The sequence below is a fragment of the Corvus hawaiiensis genome, chromosome 10, assembly GCF_020740725.1.
Source record: "Corvus hawaiiensis isolate bCorHaw1 chromosome 10, bCorHaw1.pri.cur, whole genome shotgun sequence".
Taxonomy (NCBI): domain Eukaryota; kingdom Metazoa; phylum Chordata; class Aves; order Passeriformes; family Corvidae; genus Corvus; species Corvus hawaiiensis.
In genome coordinates this window covers 21,695,279-21,721,481 of record NC_063222.1, presented here as the reverse complement: position 1 = coordinate 21,721,481, position 26,203 = coordinate 21,695,279, and the positions used below count along the sequence as shown (strand labels likewise).

General features: G+C 39.0%; 1 protein-coding gene across 4 annotated transcripts in view; it reads left to right on the top strand.

Annotated features, from left to right (window-relative positions):
* Positions 1–25,554, top strand: part of PIK3CA (phosphatidylinositol-4,5-bisphosphate 3-kinase catalytic subunit alpha) — a 37,235-nt gene extending 11,681 nt beyond the window's left edge. For 3 of the 4 annotated variants that reach the window (XM_048314043.1, XM_048314040.1, XM_048314041.1), the window contains exons 2-21: positions 4,936–5,349; positions 6,899–7,108; positions 7,740–7,990; positions 9,516–9,761; positions 10,596–10,681; positions 12,491–12,596; positions 13,642–13,794; positions 13,899–14,033; positions 17,619–17,743; positions 18,104–18,185; positions 18,648–18,812; positions 19,375–19,478; positions 20,166–20,337; positions 20,665–20,771; positions 21,281–21,402; positions 21,937–22,015; positions 22,854–23,024; positions 23,261–23,378; positions 23,543–23,694; positions 24,861–25,554. In XM_048314043.1, the coding sequence (XP_048170000.1) occupies positions 4,998–5,349; positions 6,899–7,108; positions 7,740–7,990; positions 9,516–9,761; positions 10,596–10,681; positions 12,491–12,596; positions 13,642–13,794; positions 13,899–14,033; positions 17,619–17,743; positions 18,104–18,185; positions 18,648–18,812; positions 19,375–19,478; positions 20,166–20,337; positions 20,665–20,771; positions 21,281–21,402; positions 21,937–22,015; positions 22,854–23,024; positions 23,261–23,378; positions 23,543–23,694; positions 24,861–25,131 (3,207 nt within the window). In that variant the 5' untranslated portion in view covers positions 4,936–4,997 and the 3' untranslated portion in view covers positions 25,132–25,554. Of the gene's footprint in view, positions 1–1,947; positions 2,087–4,935; positions 5,350–6,898; positions 7,109–7,739; positions 7,991–9,515; positions 9,762–10,595; positions 10,682–12,490; positions 12,597–13,641; positions 13,795–13,898; positions 14,034–17,618; positions 17,744–18,103; positions 18,186–18,647; positions 18,813–19,374; positions 19,479–20,165; positions 20,338–20,664; positions 20,772–21,280; positions 21,403–21,936; positions 22,016–22,853; positions 23,025–23,260; positions 23,379–23,542; positions 23,695–24,860 lie in introns of those variants that run through there. The other variant, XM_048314042.1, reaches the window with a different exon arrangement.
* The last annotated feature ends 649 nt before the right edge of the window (positions 25,555–26,203 follow it).

Here is a 26,203-nt window from a genome sequence, read left to right as displayed (position 1 = left end):
TACTTGTCTTCCTGGATTCTGGAAGAGTGCCAGCTTGGCAAACAGGAAGAACAAAAGGACAGTACTGAACATATCTAGTCTGGAGCTGTCTTACTGTCACCACACAGCAGGTTTGGACAGCAGCAAAATTAGACAGACTACTCTGCCCAGTTCTCTTCATGTTTTAGAGTGCCTGATTTGTCTGATGGTGAGAGTAAAACATTTTGGCATTTAGAAAGGTTGAAATGTCTCTTCCATTTTGAAAAGTGTTGTTCTTGTTCCAGGAACTCATTTATTTGTAGAAATTCACAGCTTCTGTTTTGGGGATTCCACAGTACTTTATAAAAGGGGTCATACCTGTAATGGATACTTCTGCCAGTGTGATAGAGAATCAGGAGAATCATTTAACCTACATGTGAGTGCACAGTAAATCAAAATCATAAACAGTTGGATTATTTAATGAATAGAAGGCAGTGCTAGTAGTCTAGAGGAAACTTGTACCTGGAAAAGAAATCAATCCAGTCACAAATCTTAATGAGCAGCTCTCTGATACCAAAGATGCCACAAATTATTATAAAACATTGCTACATCCTGTCTATAAAAACAGTGTAATGGAGTTTGTCTTGTGATTGGAAAAACTAATGGACTTCAATTAAAGTGTAGCAGTTTACTGAATGACTCATTCAATTTCAAATGTGGGCTGATAAAATTGTATCGAGTGTTTAGTCTGTCCTTTTGAATGGGTTTTGAAACGCTGGCTGATGTGTATAGCAGTGCAGATTATTCAGTTCTCAGTCACTGGGATGTGTGTACCTCTTTGTATAAGCATCCCATACTTTATACTTCAATGCAGTATTCCAGCACAGTGCACTTCTTGCTTCCTTGTATGCTTGCTCCGTTTCTTGCTAGTTGGTACTTTAGTGATGGAAGAACTTCCTTGCAGAGGCTGAAGAGTAACTGTAGGTGCTCGTGCTGATGACAGACAGGCTTAACTATAAGTCTGCTAAAGTGAACAATAATATTTTTTTCCCTTAGATTGCCCCCCTGGCATGCAGAGTGTGTCTTCATCTGTGAGGCGATAAAACTGTCATAGCTTACTGAAACCAAATTTTCTAAACTTGGAATCTCATATTCTTAATAAGGGACTATATCAGCTATGTCAGATGATAGCTAATTTCTATCCTACAAGAAAATAGGTTACATAAATTAGAATTCATATGGTATCTGGGAGCAAGTAGAAATCTGTATTATGGAAAGTATGTTGTTTATCTTCTTGCTGTCTTCCCTCATGTATGTTTATTCTTTTGGAATGGAGTCTCAAAACCAGAGATTGTTTTGCACTAGTCCAGGTGTCCCAAAGCTTTTGGCAGGGAAAAATGTTTAAGGTGCTTTAGAAAGGTCAGGGATTGCAGGTGTGTCCATTTGAAGTGTTTGCATATCCCCTTAGTTTCATTTAAATAACATGTCTCTAGAATTCCCTTAAAATTACAGTCCTTTTACTGTCGAAGAACATAATTGATTCTATTTATTCCAGGCAACCTTCCAGATTTGAAAGTGTACACAGAAACACAAGCTGCCAGCTATACTTCAAAACTGTTTCTGTTTACATTCTTGCTTTCCAAATCCAAACCCTGGAGGCGTGCTTACATGTGCAAGTGAAATGAATGTGCACACAGAGAGACTGCATGCACCGTTCCAGCACATGCCTGTATCCCAGTTTAAAACAAAACCTGCTGTCTTGGTGCAGTTGGTCTAAAAATTGTAGATTTTGGGATGTCACATTGGACTGTTTGCAAGATTTTAAAGAAGAGATTGAGTCGTCATTTAATGTTTGAATTCTTTAAGAAAGCCAAGGTTGATGTTTATTTTGAAGAGATGCTTGGCTAAAAAGATTTACATTTTTGATGTATGTATGTCCCCCACTCCTGCCTCTGTTTCTGTGTTGGCAGTTGCTGGTGGGGAGGGAGGAAAGCTTCCAGTGGAACGAGGCACCGTCCTTGCAGCTGCTCTTGCCCGGCACTGCTGCAGTCAGGCAGCCCCCAGGGCTGACTCCATGGGGATCTCAGGAAGGAGCTAAAGCAACAGAAGGCAGCACAAGAAAGGGAAAGTGAGTTGTTCTCTGCCTCTTTCATCCATCTGACCCGTAACCAGCTGGCTCAGGGAGCCCCAGTGCCAGCAGGGTGAGGAGTGAGAACACATGCCTTGGGCAGGGCAAAAATGGGCTCTCACAGTTCAGAGGAGCCTCAGCAGGATGGTGGAACTGAAATTAAAACACTGCTGGTATAAACTCAGTCTGTGTTGTGAATATTTAATTTGGTTGTGGTCCATCTATACTATCATTGTGTGTGTGTGGACAGGAAGCTGATATAACTGCATATTCTTGTTTGTTTGGGGGCTTTGTGCTGGTTTGTGCTGTAACAGTGATGTGCTTCTGCCTGTGTTTGCAGTTAAGAAATGTAAATAGGCATGTGATTCAGTGATATGGAGAGAGCCTCGTTCATGCTTTGCCTGATCAAAAAGATGCCATATAATTAGTGTATTTCTTTTTATCTGTGAGCTGAGGACAGTTAACGGTGGTTTGGAACCCTCCAAGTTATTCTAAATGGTGTTATTTGGGTTCACTGGTAATGTTTTGTAATTGGTAAGCTTCCCAAGTTTGTCTCTGTAAATACACTGTGTGTGCTGAGAACTTTCCATTTCAGCATCCGCTTGCTGAGGCTATTACAATGATGAGGGAAATGAAACAGCTTCTTTAGGCTCTTTCTTAAAAGAAGTCAGTTGCAGAGCGTTTCTAAATATGCATGACGTGTTAGTGGAAAAGCATTTTTCTAAATCTGCAGTGGCACTTCAGTACTTTCGTGGATATTTTTAAAAACCCAAACTACAACTACAAAGGAGGGATTAAAAAAGACAACCCTATTGCTACTCAGAGTTGCTTAGGAAGCAGTAGATTTGGGAAAACATCATTTTCATTCTAATGTTTCTTTGTAAGAACTGAAGTGTGGCAAAAGCAGGTACTGGATGTACTTGGAAGAAAACCTTTTAGAAAAGAAATGCTAGTGCATGAGGGAGGATCACTTTATTTTTTTACTTATATATAAAATGTTGTATATTAATTTTATATATACATAATTTAGTTAATATATACAGAAATATATTTTTATATAAGTACATATTTTTAAAATTTGTTGAGCAAAGGGCAAGCATAGCATCCATTGCTTTTCCACAGTGAGAGCTTTCAGAAAGTTGATCCAACGGAAGAGATGTGAAGCTGTTGGTTTGTGGGTTTCCTTTCCTTTCTGTTGTCAGGAAAACTGACATACAGGGGCAGTCCTAAGAGGGCTTGTGACTGTAGTGATAGGACAAGGAGTAATGGGTACAAACAGAATGAGGGTAAGTTTAGGGTAGGCAGATATGAGGAAGAAATTCTTGACTGTGCGGAAGGTGAGGCCCTGGCACAAGCTGCCCAGAGAAGCTGTGGCTGCCCCTTCCTTGAAGTGTCCAAGGCCAGGCTGGGCAGGGCTTGGAACAACCTGGGATAGTGGAGGGTGTCCCTGCCTGTGGCAGGGGAGTTGGAATGAGATGGTCTTTAAGGTCCCTTCCAACCCTTAACGTTCTGTGGTTCTGTGATGGATCTCTTCAAAATTAAGAGCAATGAATGCACAGATGAACAACTTTGTTTCATTACAAAAAGAATCCAGGATACTGGGTGAAAGTATCAGACTTCCAGTAAAATGATGCCATGCACCATATGGATCCTTATTAAACACCGTGGTAAAACCCCCTTTTTCCATTAACCATGTCTGGCTCTTAATTTTAAGACCAGGAAAAGGCATCATAAGAAGACCAAATATTTTCTAACTTGAAGTGTTCTTCAGTCTTGTCACAGGATGCCAACAGTTTGTATGTGAAAACATTCTGAACAAACCGGATTTCTTTTGCAAATACACAAATATTGCCTCTGGTTAAGGAAATTAAAAATAGGTAGGGATTAGGAATGTTTATTGGTGAAGTATCACTGTGTGCCTGCCATGTAGTTCTGCTCTCTTTTGTGGCGTCTCCCCTCTCCCACTGGGCTAAAAAACATCTCTGCTCTGTCCAGATTCTGGTTTTCTCATACTCTGTCTCATTCTCATTTTCTCTCTTTGTCATACTCATTTCCTCTGCTCTAAGATGGCATGAGCAGCACAGATAGGAGGTCACACGTGTTCCCCTCCTTTCCTTTGGCTTGGCAGAGACATTCATGCAGCTGCCAAAGGGAACTGGAACAGGGCATTGGCACTAAATAAAACGAGCCCAACTGCAAAGTGTTAGTGGGGCTCAATTCTTCTGTCCCATTCATGGAAAAAAGGGTTTGTTTTTGATGTAAATAGCTTACACTGATCTGAAACAGCTACGGCCAAGTCTTGCGTGTAAATGGATTCTTAAAATCAAGTTTAGAGGTTTTAGTAAACATTTATAACTATTATGTAAGTGTTGTTTGAATATTTTAGAGGTTTGAGATGAGAAAAAACAAATACATTTTGGAAGCATTGGTTTAGCTAAACATAAAAGAGCTGATGGTTTGTATCATCATTAAAACTGTGGAGAACTTGGCTTGAGATTTGGTTAAAAATTTCTGTAATAATTTGAGTATTAGATATTTTCATACCCCTGCTATTGAAGGGTTCTACTCAAGAGTTATAAAGTTCAGATAAAAAAACCCCTCTGCTTTTAGACTATATGTATACTGGCATTTTTTCCAAATTAGTGTGATTCTATTAACTGTTTTGAGTAGATATTTAGATTCAAATACGAGTTCTCAGGCTTAGTTTTATCAAGTCTTTTTTATGAATGTAAAATATAGCTATGAATATTCATCTACAATTATAAGTGGCGTTTGAACCATTTTATCTGGAATTCCTGGTGATGTTTGTATTTTAAATTTTGACATTTAAATTTCTGATTTTTACTCAGGTTCACACGCACGAATCACTGCTCGAAAAGCTTGAAGTACAAAGTTATCCCAAGACTTAAAAATGCCTCCGCGGCCGTCATCTGGTGAACTATGGGGCATCCACTTGATGCCCCCCAGGATCCTGGTGGAGTGTCTTCTCCCAAATGGAATGATAGTGACTCTAGAATGCCTCCGTGAGGCCACCTTACTGACTATTAAACATGAACTCTTTAAAGAAGCAAGGAAGTACCCTCTCTATCAGCTCCTTCAAGATGAATCTTCTTACATTTTTGTAAGTGTCACACAAGAAGCAGAAAGAGAAGAGTTTTTTGATGAAACACGGAGACTTTGTGACCTGCGACTGTTTCAGCCTTTCCTAAAAGTTATTGAACCAGTAGGTAACAGAGAAGAAAAGATTCTTAATAGAGAAATAGGTGAGATTATATATTTTTTTTAAAACTGATTATCCTCCTCAAATATAAAGAATTGAAATGGGTCGTGTTTGTCACCTGTATCTGCCATGTTTCATAACTGCCAGTTGTTGCATCAAATGTCCAAAGGTGCTGATCATAGTAAAGCCAATATTTATAAACAGTGAGTTAAACTTCTTTTTTCTGGTCTGTTTCATTCACCTTGCCTTTGTGAAATGTATTTGTAGTTGCCTGTGGGTTAGAGGGTATCTTTTTGCTCATCTCTTATTAGCAGGATTTCATATTAGTACAGAGCAACACCTGTTCTATTGTTTGGGAAGTCAGTTTTAATTTATTTTGAAGTTTATAGAATTGTAAATTCTATATTTAACTACAAATTTTAAATTATATTTGTGGACACACATTTTAATACTGCTCTAACTTGCTTAGAAAGTCAAATTTCAGAAATGAGGTTTTTTTCAGCTGTCCCCTTCCCCCTTCTGACAAAAGAGCATAGGGAGAGGAGGAAAAAAAACACCTGAGGTTGGAGATGTGGAGGGGAGACAAATTGTGATGTTTTGAATTATCTCTGGAGTAGCTTATCATTTTCCATGATCCATTGAGGAAGCACAGGGAATCTGGCATTTTTTCCAACATCTTGGTGAAGTATTAAATTGAGGCAGTACAAACATACCACTCCTGTTTCATTGCTAACAAATGTGAACTGCAGTGGCAGAGACTTGTCAACTGGAAATACTTGTTCTGATGTACTACTAATTGTTAAATGATTTAATTGTGACGAATGCATCATAAGTAAATTACTTTTGTTTTGTAAAGCTCAACGTGTTCAGGACTAGGAGAGAGCAGTGGTTAGGTAACCATGCAACACGACAATAGAAAGTTTCCATTTGAACACTCATGCATAAATGATGATTTATTCAAGTAATCTCATTAAAGTAAAGGGAATTACATCTGAGACTGAGGACCTGAAAGAAATGCACTGTTATATGAATCTGTGTCAAAGAGCTTAAGTTCAGTGTCTCTTGGAGTGCTTGCTGCAGTTCTTAAATAATGCAGGTCATTAAAAAAAAATTAATAGCTGTCATTCAGTTGTAAGCAAAGCTGATTATGGTCCTAATAGCTACCAATAATTCTGGCAGGGTTTGAGAAAAAAATCAGATTTCACAGCTTCTCTGGTCCCCTTAGGAAACTCTGTGCTGACTTCAAAGGAAGTTTAGTCCTGGTCCCTTTCCTCCAGGAGGAATGTTGACTGTGAGAGTGGTGATTTAAGGCTTCCAGGATCTTCAGAGAATGTACACCTGTTTTCTAACCTTTCCTGTGTCTGCTTGGTGCACTTAACTTCAGAACTGTGTAGTTCTTGAATGATATAAAACAATTATGTGTACGAGTATGTTGGGGTTTGACGCGGTTTGCTAAACCACCACAAAGTAGAAGCCAGCAAATATTTTAGGCTGTGTTTTGCTTAAAGTCGGCTTTTTATGTGACTGATTGAAGAAATCTTTAGCTCTACTTGTTAGTTATGATTATTTCCTCATCTGCTCCAATGCTGTAGGTTTTGCTATTGGCATGCCTGTCTGTGAGTTTGACATGGTCAAGGATCCAGAAGTACAAGACTTCAGAAGAAACATTCTTAATGTCTGTAAAGAAGCCGTGGATCTGCGAGATGCCAATGCACCGCACAGCAGAGCACTATATGTCTATCCTCCAAATGTAGAGTCCTCAGCTGAACTCCCCAAACACATATACAACAAACTAGACAAAGGTAAGGGCAATATTTACAGCAGAAACATATTTTCAGTGTTTGAAATCAAAGAGTACAGCTGTTGACTTAGGCAAATCACTATCTTACACCTTAAATTCTTCAGAATAATTTTCTCGATGGACTGTACATTCAAAAGGATATGTAAAATTGTGCTATTCTAACTGAATCTTGAAATATAACTTGGTAAATAGAGGTGACTTTTTTAGTGGGTGGGAACAGCTTGTTGGCTTTGCAGTTTTCTATGGCATTCAGATATCTGGAATTAAATGATGCTGAATCACTGAGTTACCTTGCAGCCCTCAAGTATGAAAGAGTTACTGCTGTTTCCTTGAAGGCCAAATCATCAGTAGTCTTCAGTTACTGAAAATATTCTTAACCTCAGGGCTAAAAGTTTGAGTTTACACTAGAGTCAAAAATAAACTTAATGCATCTAGTTCTGTGCAGAAGTTATAAACCCTCTCTCAGTTTGGGCTATGAATCTTGTTTGCATCTTCCTTTAATACTAAAAATGAATCTTTGTGTTGGGGAGGCATGGGAGTTGTTTGGTTTGGGGGTTATTTTGGGTTTGTGCTTTTTGTTTGGAAACTGTATTGGAAAGGACAAGCCTAACATTATTTTACATGTATTCCAGGCCAAATTATAGTGGTGATCTGGGTAATAGTCTCACCAAACAATGATAAGCAGAAATACACCCTAAAAATCAATCATGACTGTGTGCCTGAGCAAGTTATTGCTGAAGCAATCAGGAAGAAAACTCGAAGTATGTTGCTATCTTCTGAACAACTGAAACTTTGTGTCTTGGAGTACCAGGGCAAATATATTTTAAAAGTCTGTGGCTGTGATGAATACTTGCTAGAAAAATGTCCACTGAGCCAGTATAAGGTGAGTAACATAAAGGATTTCTTTTGAACTACACTAAAATAATCTAAATTTGTGGGGGAGAAAAATGATCAGTATTAAGTCTGGCTTTTTCATTGAATTAATCCAAAACACTGGAAGTGACAGTGTCTGCACCTTTAAACAAATTGGCTAATCCATGTGCTTCAAAAGGGAGAGGGGGGAGAAAAGGTGGTTTGAACTGGAATTTGTATCACTAGTGTCATTTTTCTTCTTTGAATGTTTCCCTCTAACGTTAGTGCTAAATCAGAGGTAGGTACTTTCAGAAATCTCTTAGATTTTGATGGCAAGAGATGAACTACATTTGCATGGTGCTGATGTAATAAAACAGGAAATTTGATTAGATTGTAAATTATGAAACAACCATTGCTACTGTAAATCCTGTCCTAAAGGTGTGGTAAAAGAGAAAACTGTTTTCCTGTTACACCTTTGTCGTTACTTTAATAAGATAAAAAATGTAGACTTCCAGCACTGCAGAAATCATTGCTGAGCCTTCCTTGTGTCTGTCTGTCCTTCACTGCCTGGGTTTGGTAGTGCTGGGAGTGTGAGGCAGAACATGATGGGACAGAAGAGCATCTGAGCAGCTCTCTCTGGAGCAGACAATGTTACCCAGTCGACTTCCTGACAGGCTGCTGCTGCTTCCTCTTGGAGGAATGTATTGTTGTAATAAACTGCTCCCATCCCTTTGGCTAAAATGGTTGACAATCTGATCTTCAGAGCAGTGGAGGAGAGAAGGAGGGGTGGGGGATCCTGAATAATGGGAAAAGTAACTCTATACTCTGGGAGCTGGGGAACAAGTGCAGGCATACATGAATAATTTTGCAGAGTCATCTGAAGATCAAACAGCAGATGTATTTGATCTAGCGTGGTTTCTTCAGAAGCATCTGGTCTGCCTTTGCTGTGCCCCAGCAGAGCTTACTCATTAACTCCAGGGCTGGACCTGTCCTAACACACTGTATTTTGCGGTAGTGTTGCCAGGCTAAATGCTCTCAGCACTCAGACCTGAATGGACAGGTGAAGTGTGTCAGGATCAGTGCTGGGTGTAAGGTGGTGAGCACAACTGAACCGAAAATGAGCATGAGTGCTGCTTACCTTGTGCTCCCTGCCTGGGACTGGCAGTATCAGTCACCTGTGCTGCACTGCAGGCTGGTACAGCCCTTGCTGTTCCAAAACAGCTCAATTGCTTCCAGGAACAGTTCAGATCTATCTTCCCTGTGCTGCGCTGTGCCGGGGCTAAGGAGCTCTACAAGAAACCTGGCTGGTGTTTTTGTCAGCTCCCTTCTCTCTCTCCAGTTCAGCCTTCCTCAAAATCTGCATAAGTGCAGCTGTGTGACCCTACCCAGCAATGTGTGCTGGATGCTGTACCTGTTATCAGTGTACAGGGTGTGCATGCATAATAAACTCTCTCAGTATGCTTTCACTTTTGTATCTTCCTGAGTATCTCTAGGTTTACATTCCCAAGAGTGTAGGCTTTGAAAAGACACAGCATCTTGGTTGTCTTTCCCTGCAGTACATAAGGAGCTGTATCATGCTTGGCCGCATGCCCAACCTGATGCTGATGGCAAAGGAGAGCCTGTACACCCAGCTGCCCCTGGACACCTTCACCATGCCATCCTACTCCAGGCGCATCTCCACAGCCACGCCCTACATGAATGGAGAAGCTACAACCAAATCCCTCTGGACTATAAACAGTGCTCTCAGAATAAGGATCCTCTGTGCCACCTATGTAAATGTGAACATTCGAGACATAGACAAGGTATGGCATCACACATGGCTTTTCAGCAACTCGTGGTTTCCCTCCTGAGTGTTCTGTGTTGACATTGGAAAAGAATTGTTATTTAACACGTTAGAAAATGATACCACTCTTTACTTAAATTGGAGTGTTTATTTCTAAAGAACATACCCACGTTTTAGCATCTGGAAACTTTTGTATACTGCTTAAAAAGTGTGAGTTGTGGTAATTAGCTAAATACTCTGCCTGGTAGGAGCAGGACTCAGTTTGCATTGTACTTCAGCAGAGTATGTAATGGATAGAAAAAGAAAACCCATGTTGTTATCTGTCTTCTAAGTGGTTATGTTTAAGAATGTATTACAGTAATTGAGAGTGCTTTTGATGAGGGGGTGCTGTCTTTGTTTATTAAAATAAAGGTGGTGGGGTGATAGGGGACAAGAGGCAGGTGTAGGGTTCAATCCCATTGAAGACACCTACAACCCTGGCTCTCTTTCCTCAGAAATTCTTTCACAATACCTTGGCACGGGAAGAATTGAGACTAAATTACAGGGGGTTTTCATAGTGTTCATTTCAAGTTTGTTACTGTTATTTTTTAAGAACTAGTTTTGCAGTTAATGAGGAGAAAGACAAAAGCATTTTTTCTGGAAGGATATGCTTATAAACTGTGCTTCACACCTGACAAGGCATGAATTAATTTGGGCTGGGGAGTGGTGGGGCCGTTAGGTTTTCAGTTTCGTTTTTGTTTCTCGCTTGCTGAAACTGAAAGGATAATATGTTGTAATCATGGTATGTGTTGATTGCAATGAAAAAATGTGTTTATAGTAACATTTCAAAGACTAATATGGATGTTGTTTTCAGATCTATGTTAGAACAGGTATCTACCATGGAGGGGAACCTTTGTGTGACAATGTGAATACTCAGAGGGTACCTTGTTCTAATCCCAGGTAAGATGAATACCTGAGTGACTGTAGAGAACCTGACTTTCAGGGCATCATAAATTATAGCACTGAAGGAGCAAAAGCTCAAATTAGCCATTACTCAGGTAGAGCTCCTTGCTGGGAATCCTTTACCTTAAGTTTTGTAAAAATATATTACATAACCCTATATATATAAATAGCATTAATTTAATTCAAACACAAGCATTTTGTCTTGCACATAATAGTAGCATTTCTTTACTGAACAGATCTGTTCTACACGTGCATTTACATTACTGAAACACAAATATAATTCATATATATATAAATATAACTTATCATTCACACATGAATACTGGGAAATCAGCAGAGCTCTAGGCAGGTGAACTCTGGTTTTGTCTGTGGACCAACAGCAGTTGTTCCAGTTGCAGGTCCAGATTTCACTTCCAGCATGAGGCAGTGTGATGTCCTGGAACCTGCAGATTGGTTTTGGTGGGGTTCCTTCTAAAGGAGAACCACTGAATCTGGAGAGAGGGTCTCACCTGCTAGCATGGAAATGACTGCCAGATCTGGACTGATTATTTTCAGGATTTTTGACAAACCATCAATATTACCTGGAAAAATAAATGACTTGAACCTATAAGTGCAAAAGGAAGTTTTATATGAGCATATAAAAACATTGGGGACATCTTTTATCCACCTGTTCTCATGACTTTAACTAATGAAGAGGTATGAAATTTCAGCACCTGCTAAGATAGATGCAAGGGATGTATGCAGAAGTAATTCTTTGCTTGAATTTTCTGACTTCATGTCTTTTATATGTCAATAATTTTTGAAATTCATTTTTTTATCTGTATGTTTTCTATTAATATGATTAGGTTTTATAATTAAAGGACTAATAATATACATAGTTGGTGAAAAATAGGCTCTCCTTCTGAGTTGCCCTGAATACAGCTGTACTTGAACTGATAGTTTAAACTATTTTAGAGAGAAAATATTGGAAAGGTGGTGAAGGTTATGCCTTGAAATCATGGATATAATCACACAGATCTGTATTATATGAAATGAACGCATAAGAAAAGTGAATAAAAGTTTATCTGCCAATTTCCTTATTCTTAGAGAAGGGCTTTCACAGTTATTTCTTTGTAAAATTGCTTTCAGTAGCTACACTGAATAATTAATGCTGTCCTTGGAAGCTGCTGCCTCTTTCAACTGAGAAAATTCTGTACGACAATCCGCTTAGGGGAAGAAACTGGATTCAGAAGTTCCTCTTCAAAAGCACAGTTCTACCAGCTGAGAGCTAAATTCTACTTAGATAAGTTCATGAAAACAAAATTGAAGTATCCCTGTAGAACCAATCTGTGCTATTATTACTACAGTAAATAGAAAAATATTTGACTTAGGAATATTGCTTTGGGTTTCCACGTTCTGTCCCCATCTTGCGGTTATCTTTTTATGTTCCAACAGTTCAAGTTTAGTTTGGTTTTGAAAGCTCTTTTTCCCAGTTGCTTTTTTCCCCTGAAGGGAAAAGTGTTTCACAAGCTAAACCTTACATCAGCGTAGCAGATATGCAAATCCATTATCTTCAGGTTGCAGGAATTGAACCTAACATGACTTTTGAAACAGTGTTGGGGCTAGAAGGCTGTTGGGGAAGTTTCCATTCCCAAAAGCAGTGAATGTGGTCAAATGCATGTATGGAAACCCTTTTTCACTAAAAAAGTGTGTTCTGTAAGCAAATACACAGTTTAGGAATATAACAAATGCCTTTTGGTTGAGTGAATGATGTTGGCTCCGTGCTCTCCTTTAACCTGGTTTAATTCTGCCTTTTGAATCTTTCAGGTGGAATGAATGGCTGTTGTATGACATGTACATTCCTGATCTCCCACGTGCTGCTCGGCTCTGCCTTTCCATCTGCTCTGTTAAAGGCAGGAAGGGTGCTAAGGAGGTAAAACACCTCATGGATTTATTACACTAATGAGCCAAAGCTACTTAAATCAAGTTTGGGAAGATATTTGGTAAATGCTGTCCTGGCAATGAGTCTTAATGCAATGTTTGATTAAAATAGGGGTTTTTCTCTTGTGGGTTTTTTTTTGTTTGGAAATTAAACAACACAGAAAAAAGCTTATCAGTTCAGCACTGTAAATCATGTCCATGCTGCATTGCCAGACACGAAGACCAATGTTAGTGTTTTGAGGTGGAAGTGCTTTTAAAATTAATTTTCTAAACCCATGTTACTAACCTGTTTATTTTTAAAGGGCAGGGTTTTTACTTTTAGAGTTGAATTTTCAAGTAAAGAAAATCTGTATTCCTTTAGCATTTGATGCAAGATCTCAAACAGTAATTTTTAAGAATCTACATGCAACATTTAATTTTAGCCAGAAGAGCATCATTGCATTCTGGGTTTGAGTGTGTGTCACAGGTAATACATAGGGGGTTTGTCTATGAGCAGGTTTATGAACCTCACAGAATGATTTGGGTTAGAAGGGATCTTTAAAGATCATCCAGTTCCACCTCCCTTCTGCTAGCCTAGGTTGCTCCAAGCCCCATCCAACCTGGCCTTGAACCAGGGATGGGGCAGCCACAGCTTCTCTGGGTATCTTGTGCCAGTGCCTGACTACCCTTATCATAAAAAATCCAATTCTTTTGTGCAATCTAAAAATATTGTCTTTAAGTTTAAAACTGTTGGCCCTTGTTCTGTCACTGCAGGCCTTGGTAAAAAAAATCTCTTTGTCAAAAAAACTTCTTCTGTCCTCTTGACTTACCCTGGTGTGAAGAAGATGTGTACATGTGTTTACAGTTCTTTTGGTATTATTTTGTAAAAGGACTGCCATGACAGCCATTCATAGAAAAATATGGTACAACTTCCACAACCTGCTTTCTGCTAATCTGGGAATGTAACTTGATCTGGGGTGAAAGTGCTGTTTCTCCTGACTTGCTCTTCAGTAATCCATAGATGACACTGAAAAAAATCATGTTTTAATCTCTTTAAGGAGCACTGTCCATTGGCTTGGGGAAATATAAACATGTTCGATTACACAGACACTCTTGTATCTGGGAAAATGGCTTTGAATCTTTGGGCAGTACCTCATGGGCTGGAGGATTTGTTGAATCCTATTGGTGTTACTGGATCAAATCCAAATAAGGTATTTGCATGCCAGCTTCCCCCTTAAGAGTGCATTTTTAAAATATACTGTATTCTGGTTGCTATCATTCAGCAGAAAAAGTAATTTGAATTCCCTTTACCTAGGAAACTCCATGCTTAGAGCTGGAATTTGATTGGTTTAGCAACCCTATAAAGTTCCCAGATATGACAGTTATTGAAGAACATGCAAATTGGACAATTTCACGGGAGCTGGGATTCAACTACAGCTATGCAGGGCAGGTAAGGCAAACTCCCCCTCCAGGATTAGCTATTCAAATATGAAAGTGTTATTTATTGCTTTATTTTACTCAGTATGTCAGTAGCAAAACTTATTTTTTTACATCCTCATTTAATGTAAAATCAAGAAATCAGTGTTTTGTTGTGTGTTTAGTAAAATGGGCAATATATTCATTCTGCTTTCTTTATATTACCAGTGAAGAAATGATCTAATACTTCACTGACCAACCAAAACATTCCAAAGAGAAACTGTTTTACTGTGTTTTTGACATTTTATATCACTAATTCGGGTGTTAACCTACTTAGTTTAACTTTTCAAAACCTGTAATTCTTCAATGATACTGTTTTTCTTTGTTGCAGTTTCATGCTTATGGGTAGGCTTTCTTGTGTAACCCAAAGCTGCTTAGAACGCTTTCCTGACTGTTTTATGGGCTAGTTATGACCACAAGTACCGGGAATTTTAAGGGAATTGGTGGACATACACATGGGTGTAGTCCTTTATCTCCCTTTTTCCACAAACAGAACTTGTGCATTACAACTGGCTTTTTGGTGAAGCTTGGAGCTTTCTTCAAAGCACTTGTTTGGATGATCTAAAGAAGTAAAAACAGAAAAGCAGTAAAGCTAAGAACGCTCTGTATTTAAAGCCAAGGCTGTGAAATTGGTTGGTGTGTTTTACATTTTCTTCTGGAGGCTGGTTCAAAGCCTTGGGTTGCCCAAGAGAGCTCCGTGGTCTGTGTGAAGAAAAGCCTTGTGGTGGGAGTTTCGCTGTGCCGGAGAGCGCGTAGGTGGCAGTGAGCTTCCAGTTTGGGAGTTCTGGGGTTATTTATAGCAGTCCTGTGCCAGTGTGTCCTGAACAATGGCTTGTGGGCATTCGATTTGGCACTCAGCAGGAAGTCCACCATAGAGTAGCATTTCTGCTGTTTATGTTGGGACTGAGCAAGGCTCTTAATAAATGCTTAAGGACAGCTGTCTTCTTGGTAAATAGCATTCCCCAGCCTCTTACCTGGGCTTCTGTATGCTCAGCTCATTGTTTTGTTCCATCTGGCAAAAATAAAAAATGGTGAGGAGGATAAACTCACTTCACTGACAACGTAGTGATCTTTACAATTTAATAAAAAAGCAGAGGTAGAATAAGGTCTCAAATTATTATCTTGTCTTTTTTTTAGAATAAGGTCAGTAGTTAAATATGGAAAAGCTTGTTTACATCAGTGATGATGTTGGCAGGGAAACAAACTATATATCACTGCTTTGGTCTCACTCTCTCGTTGTTCATGCTGCTTTTCTTTCAGCCCTGCCTTGTTATCTGCCAAAATCCTCTTTTTACTTACCCTTTTGTAAATCATAGTTCATTACATGTGTGCTCAGTTTGAACATCACTAGTTTTCTCTTACTACTGTATTTGTCCCCTTTGTCTGTGACTGTGGGGTATGTTCAGGTCTGAAGCCAAATTTTCTATGTTCAGGTACCACACATATTTATAGCTGTTTGTAATAATAGCTGTATCTAGGGAGTTAAAAGGCAATGTGTTTTTATTAATTCAAAAATTGGATACCAGCTTGCTGTGTATCATTTCCCATGTCTGAAAGAGTTGAAAATTCCTTGTTTGAAAAGGTCAAAATCAGCAAAGCAGTCACAGAGATTCAGTTTTGATATAATGTTTTTGTTATGATACAAAGAGCATAACTTGTTATTAATCTCAAAAAGCATAACACCGCATTTGAAATCAATCAGTACATAAGACATAATTTATAGGTCCATAAACATCTCAAATATGAAAAAATTTACAAATATTAAATCTAATTTATTATCCCACAATCCATAGAATTCCAAGTTTTTGGTATTGACCACAGGATAAATGCATTTTCCCTCTGGGCTTGATTTAAACTATAATCTTTCTTTCTGTACGGGTGTATTTTTTTTACTTCTTTGACTTTCACTTACTATTTAGGATGACTCTTTCATATTCAAGATGAATGTCTACAACTAATCACTTGTTCCATATGAACTATTTGACCATATGTCAGGAGGAGGGTGAATAGAAAATAATTTATCCAATTATTTCCTTACAGAATGACTCTGGCTTTGCTACTTGCACTGTATCCAGTACCCAAATATTTAAGAATGTGCTAAAAAAATTTTTCTGTGCCACACAGAGAGCAGTTCTGAATAATTTCCCCTCACTTTGATGTGGAGTCCATGTGCTTTAGAAGAGATCACACTATCACACTGCCAACAGGGAAAGGCACTAAAAATCCTGTGAGGTGGTTGATTCATACCTCAATGGCAGATGTGAGCTTGAAGGTCAGAACATTCTTGTCCCATGTAGTAGTGAATCCATCATGAGAACCCATAATCTATGTAATTAGAGGTAATGTAAAACAGAGGACTTTGAAGTAGATATCATATCATGTGGTAAAACCTGGTAACTGTTTCTATAGTTGTGCATATTCTTAGAAATACTCCACATTTTAAAGGGTGCCTTGATCACCTACCTGGATATTTCTGATTGTTGTTTTCTTCAGCCTTTTTTTCTGTCAACAAAACTGGCAGACAAAGCTCAGTTCATTTTTGCTTATTGTCTTATTTCATGTGCTCAGTAGAAATTGCCCAGGGAAAGAGAGAACAAGAGAGCAAATACTGTACTTCTACAGTTGAAACATTTTGAAATTTGAGAAGAGTGGTCTTACTTTTTTGTAGTAGTAGGTATCATACAGATGTGAAAATAGGAATTCAGTATACAAATGCTGTTCAACTCCTTTAGAATATTTGAGATAGCTTCATCTTAACTGCTAATTGCAGTTGTATTTTAGACTAAAGTCAGTAATACAAGGTGATTAAGATTTCTCTTTTTTTGCAGTGCAATTGATTCTGTATGGAAAGCCTCAGAAACTGCGTCTTTTCATATGTTGCTTTGTGAAAAACATATTAAGCAAACTAAGACATGGAAAGTGTAGGAACAAAAATGACCTTGGCACATGAGCTGTGAAAAATTGAGTAGAAGTAGTTTCAATACCTCTGCCATTGTTCTAAACTGCCTTTAGTAAATGAAGTCTTAAACAAAATTAATTTTTCCTTGTAGCAGTTCTGTTTTCTGTGCTCTTTGGGGAATGTCTTACACTAATTGTGATTTAATATCTTCCGGTCTTCCTGTTACTCAGGCTTTCCTACAGCATTCTACCCCTTATTTACCTATTTTCATCCCCCATGTTCTGCTTTTTCAGTTCTGAATTTTTCTCACTCTTTGCTGCAGCTCTCAGCAATCTCATGCTAGGGTCAGAAATGACCAGTTTCACATTGTGTCGTTCATCAGATGTCAACTGCTGCTATTTCTCCACACAGCTGATTTATTTGAAATGTACTACTTCTTGTCCCAGTAGTGACTAAAAGCAGTTGTAGAGATCAAAGGCCTAGTCTTTCATCTCTCTTTCTAAATTTTAAGCTCTCAGTTACAACAAGTGGATACAAGAAGATAGTATTGCGTGTCATAGGCTGTAGTGGTTGCTGTGCTGTTAAAATACCATATTTCATGTGTGTGGTTTGGCAACAGAAGGAGTTGTGTGGAGGGCTAATGTGCCACTGTCTCTGCAGAGTAACAGAATAGCTCGGGATAGTGAATTAACAGAGAGTGACAAGGAGCAACTGCGAGCCATATGTACCCGAGACCCTTTGTCTGAAATCACTGAGCAAGAGAAGGACTTCCTCTGGAGACACAGGTACTGCAAATCAAAAACCAAACCACAGAGAAACCCTTCTTGGAGTAATCAAACTTCACCCCATTCACTCCAAATTTGTCATGGGTTTTGCTCCCACTTCTTCCGTGTTGTGGAATTGGTGTTTTGGACAAGGCTTGTAAAGCATTTTACGTTGTGTGGTTTGGTTATAATCCTGTGGAGAAAAGTAAGTTGTTGAATGAGTTCCCATTTTCCTTATTACTGCAGTTTTACCTGGATGGATGGATCCTGACAGCACCTTCCTGACAAAAGAAGTAAAAGGTGCAAGGCTGTGGGGATGTGGCGGATGGTTATCAAAGCAAAAGTGATGTTTTGAACATGCAACTTTCTCCTCTTTTGCAGACACTATTGTGTGAATACTCCAGAAATTCTACCCAAATTACTTTTGTCTGTCAAGTGGAATTCCAGAGATGAAGTGGCCCAGGTAATACAAAGCACTGAAGAAGTTTTAAGTTTTGAAGAACCTTTAAAATACACTATTTTAAAGAAAACTTCTGGAAGTTAAAAACATGTTATGTGTGCATGATACATTGATTGAGTACTTGGAGTTGCCACTATGATTGACAGGTGTCTCTGGTCCATAGTTCTTGTTCTTTAGCTCAGTCTGGGTCTTAAGATTTAAATGCTGGCATTACTTAAATCCCTTTTACGTTGCCAATTTGTCAATTACAGTTAAATGTGAAGTTTTATTTTCATTCTTTTTAGAGTGGATAAAACAACAAAGTCAACTGGCAACTAATACCAGATTGTTGATTGAGAGGACCAGCAAGTAAACAGCTTCTACTCAGATGTAGTTTGTGTCTGACAATACCTTCTAATGGCTGTGTGTTACAGCTTCTTCCTAACCAGTGCAAAGGTGTAACCTGCTTGGACTTCTTGCCCACAGATGTACTGTTTGGTAAAGGACTGGCCCTCAATCAAGCCAGAGCAAGCCATGGAGCTCCTGGACTGCAATTACCCAGACCCAATGGTGCGAGCTTTTGCAGTTCGGTGTCTGGAGAAGTCCTTGACAGATGACAAACTGTCTCAGTATCTAATCCAGCTGGTACAGGTACAGAACGTATTTTGGCATGTTTGTTGTCTTGTGTGTATTCAGTGTTCACAGAGGTTTAAAATACAGCAAAAGTTAAGGTATTGTGAAAAAGAGGTCATCAAAAGAATGTTTGCTTTGCGGATTATTTAGGAGGAGATGAAATGTTAATTTTTCTGTAATGCTGTGGTTTTGCTTGTTGGTACTAAATGCCAGGATTCTGCAGAGATGCAAAACTGTTCTACCAACTGGAACAGGCAGCTATTTCAGCTGTCCTAACATATGGGAAAGGATGAGCAGAAGCATCTTCTCAAAATTTTGAGCAAATTGAGGCTAAAATATTTGGTAACAGTAAAGCAAGCATCAGATGGTAAGTTCCTGAAATAGAGGCAGCCAGTACACAGTTGGCATATATTGTTCAAAGCCTAACACATGCAAGTATTAATACCAAGATCAGTAATTTCAGAAAAAAAAATTGTAAAACATAGATGGCTTTTTATTTGACTGCCTTTAGTCTGTATATTGTTCATAGAAATAATAACTGCATCTGATTTTTTAAAATTTTCTCTTTATCCTTAACTAGGTTCTGAAATATGAGCAATATTTAGATAATCAGCTTGTGAGATTTTTACTCAAGAAGGCACTGACCAATCAAAGGATAGGACACTTCTTCTTTTGGCATTTAAAGTAAGCTTAATATCATGTTAAGGGGTGGTGGGCTTCCTATGAGCTGTAAACAATTAGTTGTTCTAAAGGTTTGACATACTAAATGTCCTTCTTTAGAAAAATATTACCACTTAAAATAAAGATTGGGTTATATTGGTTAAGAGTTTGAATACATGGTTTGGTGATAGAAATCATGCCTGGCAGTTTCAAAAGCTACTTAATAGTACTAAGACTTGTACTTCATTTTATGATGATTATTCTAAAAACAGGATTGTCTGAGATTGCTGAAGGGCTCCCGTATTGTTAGCCGCCTAATTCCCCATCAGGTTTACAAACATATGAGGCCTAAAGAAAGCCACCCAATTAAGGTAAAGCTTTGAAAAAGACTAGTAAAAACTTAATTTTTACTTTCTTATTAAAGGCTTGTTATAGAACTTGATAGCTCAGTGTACAACATTTTGGGTTGTAGCTAGAGGTCACCTAAAAATTCTGTTCTAAGCTGGTATAATCAGACACAGAAATAGAAGCAAAGCATCTTTGTTGTGCTCTCAGTTTTCTACTTGCCTTGGTGTCATCAAGGATAAGGGAGGGGATTGTTTGAGGGGATGTATTTTAGGACTGTATGAAGATGTCACAAGTATAGCTTCATTTTTGGCACCTCTAAGTGGTCTTGTCTCTAAGCTGTAACTGTTCTTTCTCCCTGTGTAGGTCTGAAATGCACAACAAAACTGTCAGTCAGAGGTTTGGTTTGCTTCTGGAGTCCTACTGCCGAGCGTGTGGAATGTACCTGAAACATCTGAGCAGGCAGGTGGAGGCTATGGAGAAGCTGATTAACCTCACAGATATTCTCAAGCAGGAAAAGAAGGATGAGACCCAGAAGGTATCAAGAGCTGTCCTTAAATCAAAACTGTTGCTGTTGAGTCACAGGAATTACTTAGAACTGTTCTATTTGATTAACTAGGAAAGTGTTAATGCTGATTTCAGTAGGTGGTGTGTTGTCCTAGGAGCTGCAGTGTTTTCTGTGCAATGCCATTGTCCAGCTCTCAAGGCAGTACAACTAAAGATTTCAATTTGTGTAATATGTAGCTGAGCAAAGTTACTTACATTAGAACTGTGCAAAACCATGCTTGAAAACCAAAGCTAAAATCTGATACCTTCCTTTACATGTAAATAGTGTTCTCAAGACCTGAATGTGTGTATTTATCAGGTACAGATGAAGTTTCTTGTTGAACAAATGAGACGGCCAGATTTTATGGATGCCTTGCAAGGTTTTATCTCTCCTCTTAATCCTGCACATCAACTGGGAAACCTTCGGTATTGTATCCAGTTTTGAAGTTTGTCTAGATACTTAAGTAAATGTTTAGTAATGGTAACAATAACACTGTTGAGGTTGAGTGTTAACTTACTAAATGTTAGTATCTTCAAAGTTCACCGAATAGAATTTGTAGCAGAGTAATCCATAAAGAATACATCATTTCAATCTAATGATTTAACAAATCAGGGGGCAACATAACCTTTGGCTGTTCCTTTAAGGTGCCAGGAACTGCAGTCCTTTTCCCAGTTGTCAGGAGCTCATACTGCCAAAGGAATATTTACAATATTCCCTTAAACACAACTCTTCTGTTGGTCTTAGCAAATAGTTAACATACCACTTGCTAATTTAAGTTTGAGTCTGAAAAAATGGTGGATTGTCAGCTAACTTTGCATTTTTAATTTGGTGCTAGTTCAGAGTTTGACCAAAACTGGGGGAACTTAGCAGTATTAGAGAAACATGGTATAAGAATCAAGTTATGCCTATTTCATAGAAATCTTATCTCTTTTAGGCTTGAGGAGTGCAGAATAATGTCATCAGCAAAGAGGCCGCTGTGGTTGAACTGGGAAAACCCAGATATTATGTCTGAATTGTTATTTCAGAACAACGAGATAATATTTAAAAATGGAGATGGTAAGGAAAGATAAGTGTAATTCAAAAGCTACATACCTGTTTATTTTCCTGACCTTTTACTTAGTGTTTTTTATAAGCATATAAAGTACATAAATTAAAAAAAAAAAAATCAGCTGAGCAAAGCCATTTTCTTTTCCAGAAAAATTAAGCATAGACAAATAAGTATTTATCTCAGTCAAGTGCAAATTTTGTATGTTCTAAGATGCTCAGTCTGCCAAGGTGGAACATGATACTATTTAATATTTGTTCTTTTTACTTGAAAATACCTTCAAGATATTACACATGTGTAAGCTGTGATTCCATTGTCCTGGTTTTAGTATTTGTTTTTAAAATCACCACCACAAGTTTGTATTAATTTTTACTATTTAAAACCTGCTTTTTTCTGCTGAGGGAACAAAACCTGCACTAAACTATGCAAACCTCATTACCTTTAGATGTATTTAGACACAGTTTTGGGGGGAAAAGTAAAGTAAGGTCTAACTAAGGGTTCTGGTGTTATGAAATTAGCAATCTTTATGTATTTGACTATTTCAGACTTGCGTCAGGACATGCTGACACTTCAGATAATTCGAATTATGGAAAACATCTGGCAAAATCAGGGTCTCGATCTTCGGTAAGCATTAGAGGTCATTCCCAAGCAACGCTGATCTTAATGGTTTTGGCATTGGTTTGTTCCCAGAGATTGCTTCTGTTTTCCCAAGGGTAATAAATGAAATGCTATAAATAGACGTTTTTGTGCATGTTAGAGCAATATTTAATTTTTTTAGTTAACTACTGAATTTTATAAACATAAGATCATATTTGAAAAATACTTAAGTCTCATTCAAGTGAGTCTGAGTGAGCTACGTACCAGGAATGGATACAAGAGCTAAGGTGCAGTAGCCACACTCTGGCCAAGTGAGTGTGTCTGTAGGTTTGGCTTTGAACAAGGTGCCAAACCCTCAGTCCTGCTGAGCAGTGACTCTTTGTAGTTGGTATCTTCACTTCAGTCCACATAGTAGGTATTGCCCATTCTGCATGAGCTTCTCCACCTCCAGACAGTCTGTGGGTGCAGCAGCTTCTGCAGGGCATTCAGGATAAACTGTTCTGCTTCTGGAAAACTGATCCTAGGCAGGTTACACCTTTGAATTTGTGATTGCTGTGTGGTACATTTTTAGGTGGGGACAAAGGAGCTGCCTCTGCACTGTCAAGAAACCCCCAGTTTTCATTTCCTAATCTAGACAAAAGGACCTGTTGGTCTATGCTGTCTCTCATGGGTCACAGTTTTGTCTCCAGTACTGTAATGAGAGGCAGAATTATGCCTTTGTCCAAGAATGGTTTGGAGAGTTACAGCTGCCCATGTCTTAAAGGGTAGCCAGATACAGGAACCTGCAAAAACACATCCTCTCCCACCTCTTGCCACCATTCTCTGTAAAGGAAGAAAAAAAAACCAATGAACCTTTGTCTTTCAGGATGCTGCCTTATGGTTGTTTGTCCATCGGTGACTGTGTGGGGCTCATCGAGGTCGTGAGGAGCTCTCACACCATCATGCAGATTCAGTGCAAAGGAGGCTTAAAAGGAGCACTGCAGTTCAACAGCCATACATTGCATCAGTGGCTCAAGGACAAGAACAAAGGAGACATGTGAGATTTCCTGTCCCTTGTTTTTTTTGTCCATGTGGTTCTTCTTGATGGAAACTTGAAGAGAACTAAAGTTCATCAAGTGGGAGATTATATCCATAATTATGTCCATCTGGTTTTGGTTTTGTTTTCTTTTTTACCTGTCCTTGTTTGCCTGGTAGCTTTTTTGCAAAAGAAAAACTTGCACTTCTGTGTCATTAGAATATCTGAGGAAAGTGTCTCCTTTTTTGTTTGAATAGGTATGATGCAGCTATTGACCTGTTTACACGTTCTTGTGCTGGCTACTGTGTTGCCACCTTTATCCTGGGCATTGGTGATCGCCACAACAGTAACATCATGGTCAAAGATGATGGACAAGTAAGAGATGTTTTTCTGAAACCATACCCTAAGGTCATCCTCGCTTTGGTATAAGTTTGTTTTGGAGGAAAAAAAATCTATCGGAACTATAAATGATCAATTTTACTGTGACTTCATTTAAACAAGGAGTTATTAATCTTAAAATACCTTTCTGTCTTTCCAAGCTGTTTCACATTGACTTTGGGCACTTCCTTGATCACAAGAAGAAAAAATTTGGTTACAAAAGAGAGCGTGTGCCATTTGTCTTAACACAAGACTTCTTAATAGTGATTAGTAAAGGAGCCCAAGAATGTACCAAAACAAGGGAGTTTGAAAGGTGAGCTTTCTTTTAAGCATTTAATCTCCAGAGTGTTTTGTACCTAAAATGAACTTTACTACTGGTGACCTTTAATAATTAGACCTTTCAACTGAAAAGTAGTATTTTAAGTGGCTTGCAGTGGCTATGTTCTAGTTCTTCAGTTGAAGATCAGCCATGCACTTGTAAATCAGTGGGGAATCTTAGCACTTACATGACCTTTGGTCCATGAAATCTCGCTTGAGATTTGCAGGGTCAGCATACATGTGAATAGAGATGGTAATTTTTCAAACATCTAAAATTTCTTTGACTTAACACTTAAAATCCTCTTGAGACAGCAAAACTGCAGCTACTGAGAATTCTTAAATGTTGTGTGCGTCAGAGCATGCTGGTCATTCAGCCATACTTTTCTCTCCTATGGCTGCTCTGATATCAGCTCTTCAGCTGTCCTGTGTAGTTTGTGACAGTGGCCAGAACCTGCTGAGAAAGAACTTTAAAATAATAACAGTAAAGAAATAAATCTCTTGCTGTAGTTATTCTTAATATCTCTTTCCAGCAATCCAGTCATTGAGAGGTTTCAATTTTAATCTTAATTTCATTATGTTGACGGCAAGAGAAGACAGATTTTGAATTATAATGTCTGTCTGAATGCTGCAGTGAAGCTTTTTTGCATTTTTTCCCTTAACCTGGGTATTTCTTATCCAGTGTGATATTGCAAATGCCCATGTTTTCAATAACATTCTTCAGAGTATCTAAGGGGCAACAGCTGCTGCCCTCATAAAACTACAGGAGAAAGGCAACTCTAATAACCAGTAAAGCACTGATTTTAGCAATGTATCAGGAAATATCTTTTGAAATCTGAAATGTCAGTAGCAGTGACAAAAATGGCTCTGTGAACTGACATAAATTTGTGTTGAACAGTTGCATGAACTGCAAAAGGGATTTAAGACCAGAAAGCCTGTCTTTGGACGTTGTGTTAGTCTGACCACTACTAATTCTTACACCAATGAAGATAAACTAAGTAGGGAAATGAGTGCATCTTCTCAGCAACATTATGGTGTTCTTACTAGACTAAGACTGTCCACTTTTTTAGTGTCTGGTTACCTGTAAAACTGTTCTGGAAGTGAAGCAGTAATATGCATCCAGTAGAGAAATACACTGAGCTTTTTCCCCCTGGTCTCTTCCAGGTTTCAGGAGATGTGTTATAAGGCTTACCTAGCAATTCGGCAGCATGCCAATCTCTTCATCAATCTTTTCTCCATGATGCTTGGCTCAGGAATGCCAGAACTGCAGTCCTTTGATGATATTGCATACATTCGAAAGACCCTTGCATTGGACAAAACTGAGCAGGAGGCTCTTGAGTACTTCATGAAGCAAATGAATGATGCTCACCATGGTGGCTGGACAACAAAAATGGACTGGATCTTCCACACAATAAAGCAACACGCTTTGAACTGAACTGACAGCAAAGAAAACAAGAACTGATACCCTGCTTTGTGGGTACTGCACTGTTAATACCTGTTAGCAGCAAAGACTGGTTGCATAGGAATTGCACAAACCATGAACAACATTAGAATTTATGGCAAGAAAAGAGATGAATTGTTCAGACAACTGTTGGAAAATAATGTAAAACAGGGTTTCAGATAGCACGAAAATTATACACTTCAAAAATTAAGCTTTAGTACGATGTGTGCAGAGAGACCTCCACAGATTAGAGAGATGGGCAATCACCAAGTGTATGAAGTTTATCAAGGGCAAGTGCCAGATTCTGCACCTGGAACGGGGCAATCCTGGTTGTGCGTATGGACTGGGGAATGAGAGGCTGGACAGCAGCTGCAGAAAGGGACCTGGGGGTGCTGGTTGATGGCACATTGAACATGAGCCAGCAGTGCCTTGCAGCCAGGAGGGCCAGCCCTGTCCTGGGGGCATCAGGCACAGCATCGACAGCCAGGCAAGGGAGGGCATTGTCCCGCTCTGCTCTGCACTGGGGCGGTCTCACCTTGAATATTGTGGGCAGTTTTGGGTGCCACAATATTAAAAAAAAATCAGCTATTAGAGAGTGTCCAAAGGAGGGCCACAAGGATGGTGAAGGGTCTGGAGGGGAAGCCGTATGAGGAGCAGCTGAGGTCACTTGGTCTGCTCAGCCTGGAGGAGACTGAGGTCAGACCTCATTGGGGTCTGCAGCTTCCTCATGAGGGGAAGTGGAGGGGCAGGTACCGATCTCTTCTTTCTGGTGACCGGTGACAGGATTTGAGGGAATGGCATGGAGCTGAGTCAGGGGAGGTTTAGTTGGATATCAGGAAAAGGTTCTTAAAAGGTTCTTCACCCAGAGGGTGGTTGGCACTGAACAAGCTCCCAGGGAAGTGGTCACAGCCCCAAGCCTGTGAACAGAGTTCAAGGATTGTTTGGACAAGGCTCTCAGGCACATGGTGAGATTCTTGGGGTGTCCTGTGCAGGGCCAGGAGTTGGACTCTGTGATCCTTGTGGGTCCCTTCCAACTCAGCATATTCTATGATTTGATGATTCATGT